The following is a 22920-nucleotide window of genomic DNA, read 5'->3' as shown; positions in this document are numbered from 1 at the left end:
TAGTTTGAATTAAAAAGCGTTTTTGTTAGCTTTTTATATATTAAATGTTCCGCAATTTTTATCGTAAATGCTGTTTCCTAATTTCTTCTTGTTAACACGTATATATCTGAAAACTTAAATTGTTGATATGTGATTGCCATAACGTATCGACTGGATATCGATGAGTACTGTTACTATTTAAATAAAACTTATGTACAATTAAGACAATATTTAGACTCCGACATTCATCAGATGAAAAATGCGTGTTATCTATGCAAATACACATAAAGAGGAGGCGCGGATTGGGTTTTGAAAATAAATGTTTACATTTTGCATAAATCATTACCAAAAAGAACAAAAAGAAACAAACATTTACACGCGTGCATTGTCGGAGATGTTTGCAAAGCTGTCAACTTGAAGTCATGTATAATAGGTCCAAATTTAGTTCACATTTATGAAAGTCTACCCATAATTGGAACTATAGGCAGAACATATTATTATAAATGTTAAGATTACCTACCGGACGTATATTTTTACCTGTATGAATCAATTGCTTTACATTAACAATGATTTTCAAACAATTAAAAAAAGATACAAATACGCTGGAAATTAACTTAGCTTCAGAACGTATATAATTATAAAACCTCAAAGTTCAATGATAATGATCTACAATGCATCAGAGTGGGCATAAATCAGCTGTAATAGTGAGCTTTTAAGTTTATAAATGAACTGCACTCATGTCATATCTCGACATCTTTGTACAGCACCATGTCATATCATTTTTTCATCAACATGTTTAATGTAAAGTCGATTTTTTCCACCAATACGAATTTTTTTAAGAAACCCTGGCGGACATGTTACTCGGGGACATTGGTTAATATAATTGTCGGTGCAAAAACTTTTTCATCAGCATACCTTTAAAGAAATTTGTAAATAAAGTGCTAAATATGGGACAAATCCCTGCATCGTCGACTTTAAATAGCCATATTTCAATAAATCCTGAATATTAATTACCAGGATTTTTCTAACATACATGGTAATACCTCCTTTGCATACACCAAAATATATTTTAATTAAAAAATGCCTTTAAACAATTATAGAACTGGATTTACTTACCCTACCGAAATTCATCGAAATCTATCGGCAACTTCTCCTAGCACATCCAACTTCTCACAGCATATCGGGTTTCCGGGGGTGAAAATATACATCTTTGCCATACGTTTTTAAGTATTCAATGGAATATTGTACACTTTATGTAGTATGTTAAATACACTGCCTGTAATACGCCACATACAGTGTATTTAGTATGTTATGCGCCGTTTGTAGTATGTAATGTACCCTGTTTGAAGTATGTTACATATACTATCTGTAGTATGTAATGTACCCTGTCTGAAGTATGTTACATATACTATCTGTAGTATGTAATGTACCCTGTCTGAAGTATGTTACATTCACTATCTGTAGTATGTAATGTACCCTGTCTGAAGTATGTTACATTCACTATCTGTAGTATGTAATGTACCCTGTCTGAAGTATGTTACATTCACTATCTGTAGTATGTAATGTACCCTGTCTTAAGTATGTTACATTCACTATCTGTAGTATGTAATGTACCCTGTCTGAAGTATGTTACATTCACTATCTGTAGTATGTAATGTACCCTGTCTGAAGTATGTTGCATTCACTATCTGTAGTATGTAATGTACCCTGTTTGAAGTATGTTACATTCACTATCTGTAGTATGTAATGTACCCTGTCTGAAGTATGTTACATTCACTATCTGTAGTATGTAATGTACCCTGTCTGAAGTATGTTACATTCACTATCTGTAGTATGTAATGTACCCTGTCTGAAGTATGTTACATTCACTATCTGTAGTATGTAATGTACCCTGTCTGAAGTATGTTACATATACTATCTGTAGTGTGTAATTACCCTGTCTGAAGTATGTTACATTCACTATCTGTAGTATGTAATGTATCCTGTCTGAAGTATGTTACATATACTATCTGTAGTATGTAATTACCCTTTCTGAAGTATGTTACATTCACTATCTGTAGTATGTCATATGTACCCTGTCTGAAGTACATGTATGTTACATTCACTATCTGTAGTATGTAATAAACACTGTATGTAGTAAGTACTATACACTATCTGTAGTATGTAATAAACACTGCATGTAGTAAGTACTATACACTGTCTGTAGTATGTGATAAACAATTTTGTGTTGTATATACTTTACATGGTATGTATATGTAATTTACACTGTATGAAGTAAATGTAATATACACGGTTTTTATAAAGAAAGTAATATACTAGGGTGTAGATGCATATCGGTGGCCTTTCTGTCAAAATGCTGCCTCTCTGTTCATTCTTGGCTGCCTCTGTGTCATAAACAAGAAAATGGATGATCGACATTCACAAAACAGGTACGAAAATTGAAAATTAAAACCCGTAAACACATTTGTGCATAAAAAGAGGTGGTCTATGAGTTGAAGCATATATCCAGCTAAAGGTTCACAGTATTCCGCAGGTCCAAACACTTATCACAAACTCTATCGAAGATGGAATGATGACGAGGGTGGTGGAACAATCGTGCATACATGCCACTTTGATGACTTTTTAACATAGCGTTTCCCTAATATGTCAACTATCTAGTGTCATTTATATCATCTTTATGATCAAATCCTTACGTTCAATGTACGCTTTATAGTAATTTTCATCAATTTTACTTAAAAAATGCCTACTTTCGCTTTCGTTGTGGCACGGAAAGCCTCTCGATCGGCTCACTTTTCTGGCACGGAAAACCTAGTCGTCGATTGACACTGGCATGGGAACACTGTCTGTAGTTAGTGTATGTACACTGTCGGACGTAAATGTAATTACACTGTGTGTAGTTAATGTATATAAACTGTCAGAAGTAAAGGTTTTATATACTGCCTGTAGTAGGTAGTATACACTGTATGTAGTTAATTGAATTTTACTTTTATGAAGTACGAATGCACCATACACTGTCTGTAGTAAATATTATATACACTGAAGAAGAATGTATAAGCTCTCTGAAGAAAACGTAATATGATGTCATATAAGAATGTAATATATTTAGTAATAAATGTACAACGGGATTGGTACAAGTCTATTGTACTCTGCATGTAGTATATGTACATGCGGATTGATACGAATGTAATATAAAAGTCTGTAATTAACGTACACGCGAATTTGTACGAATTTAATACACACAGACTGTAGATAATGTACACGCGAATTTGTACGAATTTAACACACACAGACTGTAGTTTATGTACACGCGAATTTGTACGAATTGAATGCACACTTCCTGTTGTTCATGTACATGCGGATTGGTACAAATGTGATTTACAAAGTCTGTACTAAAGGTACATTTGTATCGGTAAGTATGTACCGGTAATATGCACCGTTTGTAGTAAATATACATGCGGATTGGTTCGAATGTAATGCACACCGTCTGTAGTAATACATGCGGATTGGTTCGAATGTTATGCACACCGTTTGTAGTAAATATACATGCGGATTGGTTCGAATGTAATGAATGTACCGTTTTAGTAAATGTACATGCGGATTGATACGAATATAATTTGAACTTTCTGTTATTAATGTACATGCAGATCGTTACGCATGAAATGTACAACGTCTGTAGTGAATAAACATGCGTTTTTTGGTTAGAATGGTTGAAACACCGTCTTTAGTTAATAAACATACGCATTGGTAGAAATGTAATTTACTGCGTCTGTCGTCAATTTACATGTGGATCTACCCTAAAGGCTTTCACATAAAGAACTTAAGCGATCATATGTACTGACACCTTATTTTGCCTGATTTGATATCTTTTGTTGTTGATTTGCAATGTCGTTGGTAAGATCTTCATTAGAAACGAGTTCTGCAAAGAAGTTTTGTAAATGTTTCGGGAATGTTACATGTAATTTTATAAACATCCAACGTCAATTCATTTTAACGCATTTGAAAACACATCCGTAACGGTAAAGATTATTTGTGTGAATGTGTTTGTGTTTTAATACATCTATATATTAGGTAGCGACATCAACTTCAAGCACCATTAAGTAATTATGTTGTCAATAATCTAAATGCGTTAAATATGTCAGCATGTGATAAGTCATCAATGCCTCGGGGAATAAATGAAACATTCAAACATATGGTGAAATACATTACCATATCTTAGCAAACAGCTTCAATGGTGAATACAAAGATAAATGCGCCAAACTTGAAAATAATTTCATTATTTAATGATAGAGTAACACTTTGTAAGTGTTTCACTTTCATAAAACCAATGTCAATTACAGTGAACAATATACAATAAGCAGAATAAGATAATACATTTGAGGGATCAAAATAGTTTATTTCTCTAACTATGAAAACAGACAAGATTGAAATAAATTGTAAATTAATAAATTGTTAAGCGATAACGCAAAGTTTGGATATAATTGATATTTTTTTGGTGTACCCTATTAATAAATTGGAATGTCTCTTGCGATGATGAGTTCGTTGTGTGATGCGCATACGAACCTTTTGTGTATTTATATTATAACAGTCGCCAGGTCATGGTTACTAGAGTATATTAAATATAAACAGTCATCATGTCATGGTTACTAGAGTATAATAAATATGAACATTCATCAGGTCATGGTTATTAGAGTATAACAAATATAAACAGACATCACGTAATGGTTACTAGAATGTAACAAATATAAACAGTCATCAGGTCATGGTTACTAGAATATATCAAATACAAACAGTCATCAGGGCATGTTTACTAGAGTATCACACATATAAACAGACACCAGATAATGGTTACTAGAGTATCACAAATAGAAACAGTCATAATGTCATGGTAACTAGAGTATAACAAATATAAACAGACATCAGGTCATGGTTACTAGAGCATAATAAAAATAAACAGACATCAGGTAATGGTAACTTGAGTAAAACAAATATAAACAGTCATCAGGTCATGGTTACTAGAGTATCACAAATATAAACATACAACAGATAAGTGTTACTAGAGTGTCACAAATATAAACAGTCATCAGGTCATGGTTACTAGAGTATTATTAATAAAAACATACATCAGGTCATGGTTACTAGAGTATAACAAATATAAACAGTCATCAGGTCATGGTTACTAGAGTATTATTAATAAAAACATACATCATGTCATGGTTACTAGAGTATAACAAATATGAACAGTCATCAGGTTATGGTTACTAGAGTATAATAAATATAAATATACACCAGGCAATGGTTACTAGAATGTACTAAATATAAACATACATCACGTTATGGTTACTAGGGTATCACAAATATAAACAATCATCAGGTCATGGTTACTAGAATATAATACATATAAACAGACACCAGATAATCGTAACTATAGTATCACAAATATAAACAGACATCATGTAATGGTTATTAGAATATACCAAATATAAACAGACATCAGGTAATGGTTACTAGAGTTTATCAAATATAAACAGTCATCAGGTCATGATTACTAGACTATATCAAATATAAACAGACATCTGGTCATGGTTACTAGAGTAAAATAAATATAAACAGCCACCAGGTCATGATTACTAGAATATAACACGTATAAACAGTCATCAGGTCATGGTTACTAGAGTATAACAAATATAAACAGTCATCATTTCATGGTTACTAGAATATAACAAATATAAACATATATCAGGTCATGGTTAATAGAATATATCAGATATAAACAGACATTGGTTACTACAGTATCACAAATACAAACAGGCATCAGGTCATGGTTACTAGAGTATAACAAATATAAACAGACACTGACTTACAGCGGTGAAAGCAATAGAATGAGAATGTCAACCGGTTTTCCGGAGTTTTAAAATTGACACTTACCCAAGTTATTACCAAACATGTACTTGAAATCAAAAAATAAAATCATAACACCACAGTTAGTAAGTATATGTAACAACCCCTTCCTCTGTTTATATTTACATACGTCTTACGGACGTGCAAACGTTTGAAGTAATGTACATTCGGATTGATACAAATATTATTTACACTGTCTGTATTTAAAATACATGCGCATTGGTACAAATGTAATGTACTTCGTCTGTAGTTAATTAACATGCGGATCTAGCGTATAGGCATTAACGACATACAGAACTCAAGCTATCCAAAGTACTGAAACGTTATTTTGCCCAATTTGATTGTTTTTTGTTGTTGATTTGCAATGTCGTTGGTAAGACATTTCTAAAGGGTAAACTGTTTTGTTTTAATATATCTGTCAATCATTTCCTCTGTTTCTATGTCCGTCCGTCTGACGGACTAGCATAATTAAAGGATCATGCGGTCTATCTCCTAACGGTGAAGCTGAGGTTTCACTTTGCTTATATTTGTCCAATTCTAGTAACAATTATCTTAGGTCTGTTTCTGTTATTCCGAAACACAAAAATATTTCGAAAGGTAAACATAAGACATGATCCCTTAAGGTACATCTGATGTTATGCTAAAATGTACTTCAGATATGACTCTGAAAGGTACATAAAATATGATCACAAAAGGAAAAGCCAGATATGATCCCTAAAGGTACGTCATATATGATCTCGAAAGATACATCCGATATGATATCGAAAGATACATAAGGTATGATACCGAAGCAAGGTATTCATATTCAAAGTTACAACAGGATTATTCAATATATCTCCTCCTAGAAAAATGACCTAATCCGATTGGCTTAGAGCGGTCACGTGCCCGTGTTGTATTTTCCATACACTCCGAGTAATTTCCATACATCCCGATTAATCTAGTAGAAGGTTGAGACATAATCGTTACTAACTGTGTAACGAGCTTCGCTGTCGTATGGTATGTAATTACTGAGGGTGTATATCACATATACCATCAGCTACTAACAGTGTAACTAATACGATCCTTCATTTTTGCAAAGATTAATGGTCAAGTGACTTTAGAAAAACAACTGAACTACACTCGATGAAGCCTGTCTAAAATCCAACGTGACATGTATCTAAATCTAAATATTGAACATAACGGTATATGCAAAACTTTCCATTTGGTATGAAATAACTTTGTGTTTTTTTACCATACTGAAGGTAGCTGCTAAGCTGCATAGATTGATAAGTTTAAGTATTTTAAAATAAATATGTTCTTAGAACATCGTTTTAATTTTACATTAAACGTCGCGAGGTATAGTCAAGAATTGCCACCTTAAAAGCGCTCTTTCTGCACATCTCTTTGAACAGAAAATCAACCTTTTGCTTGATAATCTAGAAATAAGAATTAGAATAATCTTTCTTCTTTAACAGTCTCGGTAAGTCGGCTCTGTTTTTCTGTGATGTATTGCACACTTAAATTTGCTTACCAGTTATCTTATCACGGACTCTTGATTTATCGAGGGAAATGAACGTTGTTGAAAACATCATTTGAATGCCTTCAGCACTGCATTTACATTTCTTGTGAAGGCTTTGTGTTGCAGTTAAGTCGCTGGCTATCGTCCACGGCACTAAGTCCTGTTGTGGCACAACGGCTGAGAGATATTCCAGTGACAGGAAATATAATCTTAATCAATCGCTTCTCATTCGCTTCAAACATCATTTTATTGTATTGTTGAAATCATTTGAACTTTTACTCTTAAGTTTCAAAAATGTGGTTTGCTTACGAAAGAAATTACAGCTGGCCATTACATAAGGGTTCCATTGTGTAAGTTTTAACGATCTGTTATGGCAAGAAAAGAGAACGAACTAATACATTATATAATAGGAAATGATGTTGTATGTGTACGAGATGCAAAGTGGACAGTATTAATGATATTTACATTTATCATACCGCAACATTGATATCCGCCTGATAAAACTCTGCCTAATATATGTTTTGTATCAGTTCAACAGGAAGATGTTATATCTGTATATGTTGGAAGGCATGTCATATTACACTGAATAGATTATAAAGTCATCATTTTTATTAAAAATAGAATCAGAATCACCAAAACACACAATTTGATACTAAGGTTGATATATCTAAAAGCACATTAACCCTCAAAATCACCGAATATTTCGTATTTGAAAACGATAAAGTTAAATAAAATTTAGTGTTTTTTGCTGCTGCATTTTTTTTCTTTTTTTACCAAGAAAAAGATCACATTCTCGAGTCGTTAAAATATCACAGTCTCGAATCGTTTTTTATTTCTTCTCATATTTTCAATAGGAACGTATTAAAAGGAACAGTTTAAAGAGATAAACTTTCTCCGTCTCGGCAACAATCATGTATTCTCTATATAGTTAATTCCGAGTAATATGACCATCCTCCACACATGACTGATAAGAACTTCCTGTTGACCATGATATATAGAGAATATTATATGAGTGTCGGATAGAGATCAAGTTTATCATGCGAGGCTGAGAAACATGAAGTGCGAGGCCGAGGCTTGCCGAGCTCTACAAAGTTTCGAGCCGAGCATGATAAACTTGATCTCTATTCGACACTCACATAATATGCTATTTTTATCCTACCATTAAATGATTTTATAGAACATAATAGGACCCATACCGAAAGGATAAAGTTTTCTCCACGGATATTTTTTTAATAAGGTTTATCCCACATATATTTTTAGAACATGTACATATGGACTACTTTTTTGGGCTTTCACCCCTGATTGCGTCATTCAGGTCATTGGGTACGCAGTCGTTTAACGAGTTTAACTTTAAGGGGCCGTCCAACGTTTTGGTAAGTTGACAAATTTAAAAAAAGTTGTTTCATATTCGCAAATTTTCGTTTTAGTTATGATATTTTTGAGGAAATAGTAATACTGACAATTTGCCATGCTCATAAATATCCATCATATGCATCTTTTGATGATTTGAAAACTTGAAAATTATAAAGCGTCGTGCGACGCGAAACGATTTAATAATTTTGAAAGTTCTGGTGTTGTCGTTTTATTTTGGTATACTACGGGGATTGCTTATATCAGTGGGAGACTTTTTACTCCAGGACTCCAGGGGTCAGTGGTTCGAGCCCTGTTGAGGGTAACTTTTTTCCTTTTTTAAATTGTATTATTGTTTTTTTACTGGAGATTTTTAGTTCAAATGATTAAATTTATCAATATAAAGCAAGCTTCAATACATGCCAAAATCTGTTGGACTGCCCCTTTAACAAGTGTGATGGATTATTATAATATTATGAATTTGAATAACAGTGTGTGGATATAAAACTGGAATGAAAATGGTGAGACTGCATTTCCGATTTCGTTAAAATGTCGAATGTACTCGAATAACGTGATGTTTTGTTGAACAATTGATGGATTAAATTTAAGAAAAGTGTCAGTGAATTGTTCTTTAACTTTTCGAAGGAAATCGATGTTAAATTTAAAGGGTAATTTCTTTGATGAATAAGTCGTTCCTTTGTCAGTCGATCAAAGAATGTCTATCCACAAAGAATTGCCTGCTTACAGCCAGTGCTTTAAAATGGAAAAGATGGATGGCGATGAAGAAATGTGTCCAGAATTTAAACTAGTCATGGAAGCAAATTAAACTTTACGAAAATAAACATGGTTATTACACAACTTCGGTGAGTAGAACACTAACCAGTAGATGTTTTACCTTTTTATGTCAGTTATTAAAAAGTGTTTAAAAAGAAGAGTTGTTTATAGACTAAAATTAACAATATCGGTGGGGATAAATGCTAAATCTACACATTTTGTAAATTTCAAGATGGCAGCCATTTTTGCTTTTTGGTATTTTACAGTGGTCAAACAAGAATTGTTATAGCGAAATATAGCGATATTTTGTCGCGTTACTCTTCTTTTGCGTGGAATTCTTAAGGGCTATTTCGAGTTCCGTAAACAGGAAAGATCACAATTAATATTAAGTATGCAATGTTAGATTCAGTTAATTTAATGTATTTTTGCTTTTATTTTATCAATTAAAGACTACTATTTTGATTGCATCAGGTCTACATTAGAGTGAAGAAAGGTTTACACGGCGAGGCTTGCCGAGGCTTACATATTCTCTTTTTATTTCGGCAATGCTGAAATATAGCTGTCACGCGAGGCGGACTCTTATATCAATCATGTGTGGAGGATGGTCATATTTATACTCGGAATCAACTATAAAGTAATCATTTTTAGTAAAATCGAATCAGATTCAACAAAACAAACAATTTGATACCAAGATGCAATATATTTTAAAGACAAAATGCAACACAAAAAGCAGGTAAACATTTTTTACAAATATTAAGTGCGCGTACTCATGACGTCATTATTAACACGTCTAACGACAAAAGTCATATTCTTCACGCTAAAGCTGCAGTTTTTAGTATTTTTTTCATTATTAATTTTTTTTTTAATCGGGGACGTAGAGGTATGATAAACAGAAAAACAGGTTAGTGCCTGATCTTTTTGTAATATATGAGGCTCGGCACGAATAAAATAAAACAATGTTTACTTTAAATAACTTTGGGATTTTCCTTGTAGTTCTATTTTCCTATTCTATTTTTAAAGAAATAATTGACGGCTAAAAAAATTGATGGGATAAATCGAATACTAGGTCGGTGCCGAATAAAGCAGAGTTTATTTTGCTCGGCCCGAAAATCTGAACCACTGCCCAAGGCTCGTGGTTCTGATTTTCTAAGCCACGCAAAATAAACTTCCCTTTATTCGGCACCGACCTAGTATTCTCTATTTATACGATCGCTTGTTATACTATCGGGTTTCGTCTGGTTATAGGATAAAAAAGATATATCATGCAACGTTATATCAGGCATCAATGCGGTGGTATGATAAATTACAAAACAATCAGTCAGTAACCTGTTATTCTCCATATGACTTAATTTCTTATCTTCATGCAAACAGGAATGGCTGAACAGTTCATAGTTTGCACAGGCTAATTATTGTACTTTACTCACTTCTGCTATTGTTTAAAAGTGCACTATTTTAACAATGTACCATGCTGCGGCTTACAATTTTTAAGGATTTATCAAGACATATTTTAACATTAAGACCAAAATACATCTGTCTACAGGAAGAAAGTTATCAAAATGGCGTGTATACATTAATTCAATTTTACTTAATCGTTAGTTATTATATTTTATTGTTCATGTTTACAACGGACAAGCACATTATAGAATGCACTTTTAATTGCTTTGGTCATACTATCTCTGTGTGTATGGACTCTTACAAGATCATCACTTACGAATTGATTCATTTGATATATTTTCGAAGTTTGTTAACAACATAAACTATTTTTACCTCGACAGCCACCATAATAACGTTGACAGGTTTGTTTCCTGTATAGATATAAAAGCTTTCTCATATCCATGATTAGTTGCTATTATAGCCTTGGCTGGGGTCATTGCCAATTGATGATTGCTCAAGCGAAGCTTATAGCAACGCCATGCTGCTGAGAATTGAGAATTCTTGTACAGGCTTAGACCTTCGCAATCGACAAACATACTTGCAATTATTCAAATAACACAAATGCAAATGACTGAAACATTCACCAGTATATATGAATTAGCATAAGTGACTATTCCAATTAATACATCGCTTATGTTTTTGTCGACAAGGAAATTTATATTTATAACAAAAATAAAAATATAATTGAACATATATGGTGTGGCGAAAATGAATAAATTATAACGTAAAGTATGCGCTTAATATTAAAGCACAACGTATCACTAATTTACCAGAAACAACAGGTATAACACATGCAATTTTATAACGTATGACGTATAATGTAATAATGTGTTGGAGTTGACTCTTGTAAAGATCAACTACTGCGTTTGCAGTACTTGTCACGAGGGTATCTTTCTTTCCTCCAATACAGTTTATTGGTGGTTTGAAGCCCGATGCCAGACGTAACATTGACAACTTCATGCTTCCATATGTAATGAAATATGTATGGAAAATAAAAGCTGTGATGGATTAGTCTACACTATTGACGATTTCAACGCCTGTTACAATACAGTGTGCTTGTCACTGCAACGCTTGACATTAGTGGCAAATACTAATAACATGAATAATTCATCACATTCTTTTCTGATTGACTTTGATAGAGCAAAATAAGTATCATGTCGCATTCACGTTTAAAATTTATATGATAAAAAACTCTCATATATACTGGAATATAAGCACACTACATATCATAAGTCATATAAGAATTGTAAAATAATATACATTTGGCATATAATAGATTAGTATTTGGTGCATAATCTGTCCACGTATTTATTTTTTGGTGAAGTATTTCCACCATGCAGTAAAACTGTGAATATCATTTTCCACGGATACATTCACGGTCTAGTGCATCACTACTGTTCCACTTTTCACGAGTGTACAACCTGGGATCAGTGAACGTATACATGCGCGGCGTGAGTAGAGCACAAACATATATACTTACATACATATATATAACGATGTACACAATCTTCTTAATACTATGGTTGGCCGGTTAGTGCAGTGGTTGGTAATATGGCTGTCCGGTAAGTGCAGTGGTTGGTAATATGGCTGTCCGGTTAGTGCAGTGGTTGGTAATATGGCTGCCCGGTAAGTGCAATGATTGGTAATATGGCTGCCCGGTTAGTGCAGGGATTGGTAAAATGACTGTCCGGTTATTGCTGTAGTTGGTAATATGGCTTCCCGGTTAGTGCAGTGGTTTGTAATATGGCTGTCCGGTTAGTGCAGTGGTTGGTAATATGGCTGTCCGGTTAGTGCTGTGGTTGGTAATATGGCTGCCCGGTTAGTGCTGTGGTTGGTAATTTGGCTGCCCGGTTAGTGCAGTGGTTGGTAATATGGCTGTCCGGTTAGTGCAGTGGTTGGTATTAAGGCTGTCCGGTTAGTGCTGTGGTTGGTAATATGGCTGTCCGGTTAGTGTAGTGGTTGGTAATATGGCTGCCCGGTTATTGCTGGGATTGGTAATATGGCTGCCCGGTTAGTGCAGTGGTTGGTAATATGGCTGCCCGGTTAGTGCAGTGGTTGGTAATATGGCTGCCCAGTTAGTCCAGTGGTTGGTAATATGGCTGTCCGGTAAGTGCTGTGGTTGGTAATATGGCTGCCCGGTTATTGCAGTGGTTGGTAATATGGCTGTACGATTAGTGCAGTGGTTGGTAATATGGCTGTTTGGTTAGTGCTGTTGTTGGTAATATGACTGTCCGGTTAATGCTGTGGTTGGTAGTATGGCTGCCCGGTTAGTGCAGTGGTTGGTAATATGGCTGCCCGGTTAGTGCAGTGGTGGTAATATGGCTGCCCGATTATTGCTGTGGTTGGTAATATGGCTGCCCGGTTATTGCTGTGGTTGGTAAAATGGCTGCACGGTTAGTGCAGATGTTGGTAATATGGCTGCCCGGTTATTGCTATGATTGGTAAAATGGCTGCCCGGTTAGTGCAGTGGTTGGTAATATGGCTTCCTGGTTAGTGCTGTTGTTGGTAATATGGCTGCCCGGTAAGTGCAGTGGTTGGTACACGCGTGATCTTTGTACTGGTAGCGTTTCGCCCGGGAGCTCCGGTTCCCAACCCCAGTTAAAACAACACCAAAAGTTGAATATCTTTCGGGGAAAAACAAATAGGTCGAAATTGCAGCCATAATTCAAAGTCGTCCATTTGTTTATGATTGTAGTAAAGTTAATTAGGTAGGCGTGCTGGGATACACGCTGGGTTCTGGCTCAATGCAAGCGCGGAAAAACCTCATAAACTTCGTAATGTGAATTAGATTATAATATTTTATTTGATGGTAGCATATTCTGAAAATAAAAAACAATACAAAGAATTAATAACTACAAATACGGATTAAGTTGTACACATTGCCGCGAGCTAAGTTGGTAGATCCCTGGACAATAAATCTGATGATTCCGTCACTTCACAGAAAGTCTTGTATGTTTCAGAATTTTAACAGCGTGTATAGTCAACCAATCCTAACATGGTTTTCATGATTGTGCATGACCTATGAAGTGAAGTTATTACATTAATAAGACAAGTGTTTAGATAAAATGTGAATATACGACCTTTTATATCAATAACGTTCGATTGGTCATTGTCGGCTCGGGTACTACTTACATGTACCCCGGGGATACAACTCGGGTACAGTCTAATATCGACCGGGTACGTTTAAGTATATTTACCGTACCCAGGGTACATGTAAGTAGTACCCGGGCCGACAATGACCAATCGAGCATCAATAACTAGCCAATAAACGAAATGAAAGTGATTATAAAATATGGAAAACAATACTAAAAAAGATAAGAATATCGAAGAAATTACATTAAAAATCATGATCTGTTCCCGAGGCTAGCATCCGTAACATAAGTCAATGTTAAATATCCGATTCGAGGGAGTTTGAATTTAAGTACACATTGATCCACGCATGTGAGATTATTTTATAAACCAAATCATATGTTTAAATTAAAATCTATTCATATATATATATATATATATATATATATATATATATATATATATATATATATATATATATATATATATATTTAAAGCAATATTCGTACACGCATGAAGGGACATCCATGTACAGGTAATATTCGTGCACGCATGAATGGACATCCATGTACAAGCAATATTCGTACACGCATGAAGGGACATGCATGTACAGGCAATATTCGTACACCCGTGAAGCAACATCCATGTACAGGCAATATTCGTACACACATGAAGGACATCCATGAACAGGCAATATTCGTACACACATGAAGGGACATCCATGTACAGGTTATATTCGTATACACATGAAGGGACAGCCATGTACAGGCAATATTCGTACACACATGAAGGGACATCCATGTAAAGGCAATATTCGTACACACATGAAGGGACATCCATGTACAGGCAATATTCGTACACACATGAAGGGACATCCATGTACAGGTAATATTCGTACACACATGAAGGGACATCCATGTACAGACAATATCTGTACACACATGAAGGGACATCCATGTACAGGCTATTTTCGTACACGCATGAAAGGACATCCTTGTACAGGAAATATCCGTACACACATGAAGGGACATCCATCTACAGGTAATATTCGTGCACACACGAAGAACATCCATGTACAGTCAATATTCGTACACACATGAAAGGACATCCATCTACAGGTAATATTCGTGCACACATGAAGGGAGATCCATGTACATGCAATATTCGTGCACACATGAAGGAACATCCATGTACATGCAATATTCGCACACAAATGCAGGACATCCATGTACATGCAATATTCGTTCACGCATGAAAGGACATCAATGTACAGGCAATATTCGTACACACATGAAGGGCATCCATCTACAGGCAATATTCGTACACACATGAAGGGACATCCATGTACAGGCAATATTCGTACACACATGAAGGACATCCATGTAAAGGCAATATTCGTACACACATGAAGGGACATCCATGTACAGGCAATATTCGTACACACATGAAAGACATCCATGTAAAGGCAATATTCGTATTCACACGAAGGACATCCATGTAAAGGCAATATTCGTACACACATAAAGGACATCCATGTAAAGGCAATATTCGTACACACACGAAGGACATCCATGTAAAGGCAATATTTGTACACACATGAAGGGACATCCATGTACAGGCACTATTTGTAAACACCTCTACTGAAGGGACATCCATGTACATGCAATATTTGTTCACACATGAAGGAATATTCATGTACAGGCAACAGGTAACGGACATGGGGGGGGGGGACATACGTTTTCGTGCAATAGTCATACAAACGTGGATGGTTACACTTATCGTAAATACATGAAGGGACATACATGTAAATGCATTATTCGTACACATTCGATGCTCTTTCACACTAAGACGTTATTTATAACAGAGAGGGTGATAAAGAGTTAAGAAGTGATATGATCGGCATATGATTAATTGCTAAACATACAACATAATATTGTACTATTTATTATTTGCTGACCACCTCTGACGTTTAGAAGATACATGAGGTGATTTTTCTTCCTGAAAAGCTATACTGGCTTTACTACTATAACGCTGTGCTCTTCACAAACAGAACATCACTCAGCATGTACACTCGTATATACGTGCTCCGGGACGGCTTTTGATCGAGAGCAAGATTATATTTATTGATGAATCGAGTTCAGAATGTGACCGACAACGATGTTATAACGAAATTAGATTTTGGTTTGGAAATCGGCTACACTATATTTCGGATTATGAGAATGTTGACATTGAATGTAGCTTTTGATGTAGCCCTTAGTCAATTATCTGGTGTATGCAACAGTAAATATGAACATACATCGAAAAATTAACGTGATTTAGACATATCGAAGCATATAATGGAAACCTGTGCTGAATATCAATCGAAAAAGGTATCTCATATACACATTTCAGATTTCAAAGTAAGTTGAAGGTTAAGTGTTGACATGTTGACATACACATTTTGGATTTGAAGCTACAATTGCGCTTTCACTTCAGATATTCACAAAAAGGCATCGGGAAAGAATGCGTTTAATATATACATAACAACAATATAACTCAAATTACATAGCTGGACAATATATTATGCTAATTTTCACGAATTAATGCACTTGATAGAAGATGACGTCAAAGCTGTTCAGCTAACCCTCAATGACCCGACTGCTACTGCACGGATGACCTCTCGTGCTTCTAGTCATTGAATCGAAAAAGAAAATGCGGACCAGAAAAACTTTCAAAAATCGTTTTTGTCTGAAACCACAGTGTATAATGTGGTACAACACATTGTTTAATGGTCCCAATACAGTTGTTTTTAAATTTAAGGCGATGCTAAAAACTGAGAATACCCAAGTGCCTAACATTTGTATATCAACTTCCTACTTATTGCGGTACGTTTTTGTCGGGGAATTGGATATTCTTAGTAATGATTGTGAAAAAAAACCTATAATTTAAACAGACCCTTACCATCTAAGCAGCTGCATGCTGCCTGTTTCAGTGACGGTGCTGTGTATGCCGATGACCTTGGCAGGCAAGGTATACAAGCTGTGGGTCTACGGAGATGTGTTGTGCAAAATGACGCCTTATTTACAAGGTAACGCTGGAAGTAACCTTATAATGACAGAAGGGCATTTATTAGCAAGAGAACCTGTGTTGTATTACATCAGCATTGTCAGCAGTTGATCTGCTTAAAAACAGGTGATATGATGAGTCGAATATATAAATCGCGCAATCAAGTTCAACAATGGTATTCCCTGTGCAAAAATGAATATTATTCAAATTATATTAATTTACTAAAGCAAAAGTAACAATTATTATCTCACAATCACATGTACATGTATGTGGTGTATGCATATTTGTGGCCGAGATGCACGATAATGAACGATACGTTTGTTTTAGGGGAGTCGGTCCTCGAAAAAAGAACGCCATGTTTGTTGTAGGTATGTCGATCTGCCATTGTTGTATGGATCTCAGGCCATGATAATGTACGCCATGTTTGTTTTAGGGATCTCAGGCCACGATAATGTACGCTTTGTTTGTTGTATGGATCTCAGGTCATGATAATGTAGGCTTTGCTTGGTGTATGGATCTCAGGTCATGATAATGTAGTCTTTGCTTGGTGTATGGATCTCAAGCCACGATAATGTACGCTTTGTTTGTTGTATGGATCTCAGGCCATGATAATGAAGGCTTTGCTTGGTGTATGGATCTCAGGCCATGATAATGTACGCTTTGTTTGTTGTATGGATCTCAGGCCATGATAATGTAGGCTTTGTTTGTTGTAGGGATCTCAGGCACTGATAATGAAGGCTTTGTTTGTTGTATGGATCTCAGGCCATGATAATGAAGGCTTTGTTTGTTGTATGGATCTCAGGCCATGATAATGTACGCTTTGTTTGTTGTAGGGATCTCAGGCCATGATAATGTACGCCATGTTTGTTGTAAGGATCTCAGGCCCTGATAATGTTCTCTTTGCTTGGTGAATGGATCTCAGGCCATGATAATGTACGCTTTGTTTGTTGTATGGATCTCAGGCCATGATAATGTACGCCATGTTTGTTGTAGTGATCTCAGGCCATGTTAATGTACGCTTTGTTTGTTGTATGGATCTCAGGCCATTATAATGTACGCTTTGTTTGTTGTATGGATCTCAGGCCATGATAATGAAGGCTTTGCTTGGTGTATGGATCTCAGCCCATGATAATGTACGCTTTGTTTGTTGTATGGATCTCAGGCCATGATAATGTACGCCATGTTTGTTGTAGGGATCTCAGGCCATGATAATGTACGCTTTGCTTGGTGTATGGATATCGGGCCATGATAATGTACGCTTTGTTTGTTGTATGGATCTCAGGCCATGATAATGTACGTTTTGTTTGTTTTATGGATCTCAGGCCATGAAAATGAAGGCTTTGCTTGGTGTAGGTGTCTCGGTCCACGATACCGATCATTATTTTTGTTGTAGGTATGCCGGTCTAAGATAATGAACGCTTTGTTTTGTGAATGGGTTTGGTCTTCGATAATGAACGCAATGTTTGTTGCAGGGGTCTCGGTCACCGCCAGCACGTTCACAATCACCATCATGAGTCTGGATCGATGTTTCGCCATTCTCCATCCTGTCAAGTTTAGAAACCTGCGTACGAAGAGCAACGTTCGATCTCTTATTGTCATTATTTGGGTGACCGCCATTCTTCTGATGATCCCGCTACTTTTTGTCAACAAAACAAAGTCTCAAGAGATTTTTGCTAACTTTGAAATTGTTACTTGCGCAGAAGAGTGGTCTTCAGTGAATCAAAGACGTACTTACGATCTAAGTTTACTGTTTATCATTTGTATCATTCCTGCTCAGATTGTTTTTATTTCTTACATACGCATGGGTAAAAGACTTTGGGTAACGGACAGAACACTAAAAGGAAACGGCGGCCCTGCGAATTCCGGCGGTTCACAACGCGGAACAATTGACGCTGTCCGAGCTAGTCGGCGACGTACTGCCAAAATGTGCATTATAGTTTCCATCGTATTCGTTGTGTGCTGGTTACCGTATTACACAGTGAACATCTACCTGGACTTCTATCGCAACCAGGATGTGCTAGATATAGTGTACTGGGGTCTGTTGATTGGCCATCTTCACTGCATCACTAATCCCATCCTGTACTGCTTCATGCACAAGACATTTCGGTATTGCGTCAAGAGGATGCTGCCTTGCTGGAGAGGCGCAATCCACAGAACTCCTTCCGGATATGGCACGGTAGGGCAAAACTGGGAACCCTGTAGCACTTAAGCAAGATTTACAAACATGCAATATCTCACTTCCATAAGTCTGTATGCGATTTATTTTTACATGCCATCCGTTTTTTCATCATTTACTGGTTTCTTTGTTTATTTTTGTAATCGATACCTCCAATATCAGCGTTTATTATAATTCATGTTCATTCATTGATTAGTTATTTATTTATGCATTTGTTGTTTTTTGTTATCTTCTAGATTTGACATAAAATGATTCGCAGATTATTTACAGTTATTGATTAAAGCGGGTATATACGATCTTGTCAATTATTTATTAATTAATATAAAATGTGTAAAAAAACTTATTATACATATATTTCAATATAAACTAAAATAAAAGTTAAGAAGAACATGTGTCGAAAAATGCTAAATAAGCCAGATATTTTATTCTGAAATCGAAAAAGGCTGTACAGCCGAATTCGCCAGCATGTATATCATGCATGTACGATGTGAATCTAAATTTAGTTTAACGGTTCATTTGAAATTCCTGCAGCGATGTCGATTCATACGACACACCAATCGTGATACATCGGCTATCTCGGATTCCTCCGTAAGATAGGCCTCGTGGCTAACGGTCGCCATATTGCCTTGTATTACTACTTTACTACCCAAAAGGTTGTCAGTCTATTGTTATGAGGCTGTATACGATGCGCGTTGAACTAGCGCCAAACTTTTTAAAGAAACTTTGATATTAATAGCACTATTACCGTTCATTTGTGTTGCATTTTGACCTATTATCCAAGTGATTTACTTTTCCATTATTATTTAATCACCCTATCATCCAATTTTAAGATGAAATTACGGTGTTTACAAAACCAACCAAACCGAAAGTGAAACTAGATGCATTACGTTTCGCGATGTAAACATTAAATATTTGTTCAGTTTGAAGAAGCGAATCGATAATAGACGTTGGAATATGTATGCAATACAGACTATCATTGCCGATTGTAGTACTGGCTAAAAAATACCTTTTATGACAGGTCATGTATAGAACGTTAATCAAATAGTGACCATAGGGACCGTTAAGTAAAATATTCTATTATACTACATACATATACGTATAATTATATGTATATAGTATAATAGAGTATTTTTTACCTAACGATCCCTGTGATAGTGACCATAAATCGCTATAAATGTCTGGGTTGTTCATTAATATAATTAATGCACGTTTCTGATCTAATTGCCTGTATCTAGTTGTAATTACCATGATATTGATAAAATTAAAACGTTTTTTTCATAAATTAACATGACATGTTTTATTTTTATCATTTAGGGAATATATAATTGTATCATTATCATCATTAAATATTCTGAAAATGATCTAAATTATCATGATTACTTTAAAGTAGAATTTTTAAATTTTACTCATTATTTTTAATGAATTTGCACATTTGCTTGATTCAAAATAAAATGTATTAATAAGGCCACGACTTTTTTTTCTATTGGTTTACAAAAATTATTTTGAAAATGGTCCATCGGGCGGTCGAAAAAAAAAAAAAAACATCATTGGAAAAATAAGTTAATACTAATAACATCAGAACAAAGACATCATATCTTTTATAACCTTAACACAGAGACGAAAAATCTAATTATGCAATGAAACACATCTATATCTTCAAATGAAATGAGTCACCTAAAAGCACCTTTTGTAACATCAGGCAATTTTAAACACTCCATTAAATGACATGCGTTCTTCTCCCATTAAAACGAAAAACTGCGCTTCATTTCCGTAATTCGATGCGCACCATTACGCAATGCGATGCCCGTTGCATAAATCTTATATAAGATAAACTACTCATACACAAAGTTTGTGTTTGCTCTTATTGGACTTATGACATCGTCCATGAAAAAAAATCGAGGTAGATCGATCCCCGCGTCGTCGCGGTAATGTTTGTTAAAGTTGTTGTTGTCGTGAAAACTCGTTGATTTACAACGCAACACGTCTTTTTTAAACTGACGCGAATTAATACAATCATATTTGTCAACTTGGCTTTTGCTTTATTTTGATAATTTAATCCAAAGTTTAATGTTAGCAAGTGTTTTTACTGGAATTGTAAACAAGGAGCCAGTTAAAGTCTTCTGAAAATGTGCAGTCTGTGTGAATTGACAGTTTGACGTCATCAAAGGAAAGCCGCTTGCTGTCTGAGGCAATAAAGCGACAAATTTCGCGCCGACAAAATTGGCTTCCTTTGTCTAGCAATCAACATGCCGAACCAATCGTGCGTTTGTTTCTCAATTGCAATCCTCCAATTTAATAATAGCACGTGCATAGCTCCGCCTTCGAATCTTTTGCAGAGAACGGAGGCGGAGTTTAACGGTTAATTGAGCTAGTATTTTTAATACGCAAGTTGAGTTCCGATTTGCCGAAATTACTCGGCCCTAAGCATTAAAACGACAAATACATTTATCAATGATTTTCCGAGATATACCGATTTGTTCCGATTTCCAAACTTTCTGTACAGTTCCTATAAACTATGGCGGACGTGTTTACAAAATTCCTAAACACATATATCGTAAATAATGGCAGTGTTTTATTGGATTATTTATACTAATTATCAAATTGCAAGGTAATACTTTTTTATCTACTATAATATCGGGTATGTTTAATATAATAAACATGTTAAACAATATAGTTGCGTCACAGACTCGGAAATAAATTTTGATGCGGTCGACATTTTACTGACGCTGATTTTCCTATTGTCTGTAATTAAATAAATTTTGAGAAGTGCCCATAAAAGGACTGGTACATACTGTGTCACATTGAAAAATATCCCGATCTCTGTAATATATGTGAACCAATCGTTGATTGTACTTACTTGATTTTCTTCGCAACCGTACTCAAACCGGATCGTTTTTTTCTCGTTTCGCTCGTTTTTCAGTGCGGTCGGGAATAAAATATAAAAAAAAAAGACGATTTTCCGATTTTATTTTTTTTCCCATTTTCCAAAAATTAGGGTCGGCGGTTTTGTAAACCAAGAAATATAAAAGTCGTGGCCTAAGGGTTTCAGTTGTTAGTTTTAACCCATTTTTAGTTCGATTAAATTTAAAGTACTAACTACGTACATGTATGTGAAATGCTCTTGAGTTCGTTTCCTGGGCCTAGAACCAGTACTTGGGTGTCTCTTGGAGATTTCTTAAGAATGCTCCCACACTGGGGATCAAACCAGTGACCTCCAGATCATTAGGTGGACACCACATCCATTACACATCAGCGACCTTTAATTAGTAAATTACTTTAGTATTGCAGCATTATATAATGTAATGTTGCTACATATTTTTGGAAAATGATTAATGTGCAGTACTAAATAAATCTAAATGCATACCATTTTAATTGTGTATATTGTGTGATTATTAGTTACAAATTCCCTTTTTACAGGTATACTGGATTATGAAAGACTGATAAACATGAAATTGACAACTCATCTCCCCAACGATATTTGTGTGGCTCATTCTCAGAACAAACCCATAGTCAGTGAGAAAACTACAGTGTAAAAAGACCACTTGATTGTGACAATTATGGCTGACCAAGCAAATGTTATCATTTAAAATAAAGAAAACTTCCAGTTCAATATACATTTTATACCAATTATGACATTGGCCAACACAGAAAATAATTATAAGGTTGATTTTCCCAAAATTGACTGTTACAATTGGAT

The 22920-nt window shown here is 35.2% G+C and overlaps 1 protein-coding gene and 1 long non-coding RNA gene across 2 annotated transcripts in view; both read left to right on the top strand.

Annotated features, from left to right (window-relative positions):
- Positions 1-22920, top strand: part of LOC127861700 (QRFP-like peptide receptor) — a 68063-nt gene that overhangs the window by 573 nt on the left and 44570 nt on the right. Inside the window, exon 2 of the mRNA XM_052400386.1 lies at positions 16974-17069. Within this exon, the coding sequence (XP_052256346.1) occupies positions 16974-17069 (96 nt within the window). The remainder of the gene's footprint in view (positions 1-16973; positions 17070-22920) is intronic.
- Positions 20092-22833, top strand: LOC127862451 (uncharacterized). Its single transcript, XR_008040622.1, has 2 exons — positions 20092-20241; positions 22641-22833. It is a non-coding gene; the product is annotated as an uncharacterized LOC127862451 (long non-coding RNA).

This window comes from Dreissena polymorpha, chromosome 16 (assembly GCF_020536995.1).
Source record: "Dreissena polymorpha isolate Duluth1 chromosome 16, UMN_Dpol_1.0, whole genome shotgun sequence".
Taxonomy (NCBI): Eukaryota; Metazoa; Mollusca; class Bivalvia; order Myida; family Dreissenidae; genus Dreissena; species Dreissena polymorpha.
Note: the sequence above shows the minus strand (reverse complement) of the source record. Positions and strands in the feature narration are given on the sequence as shown.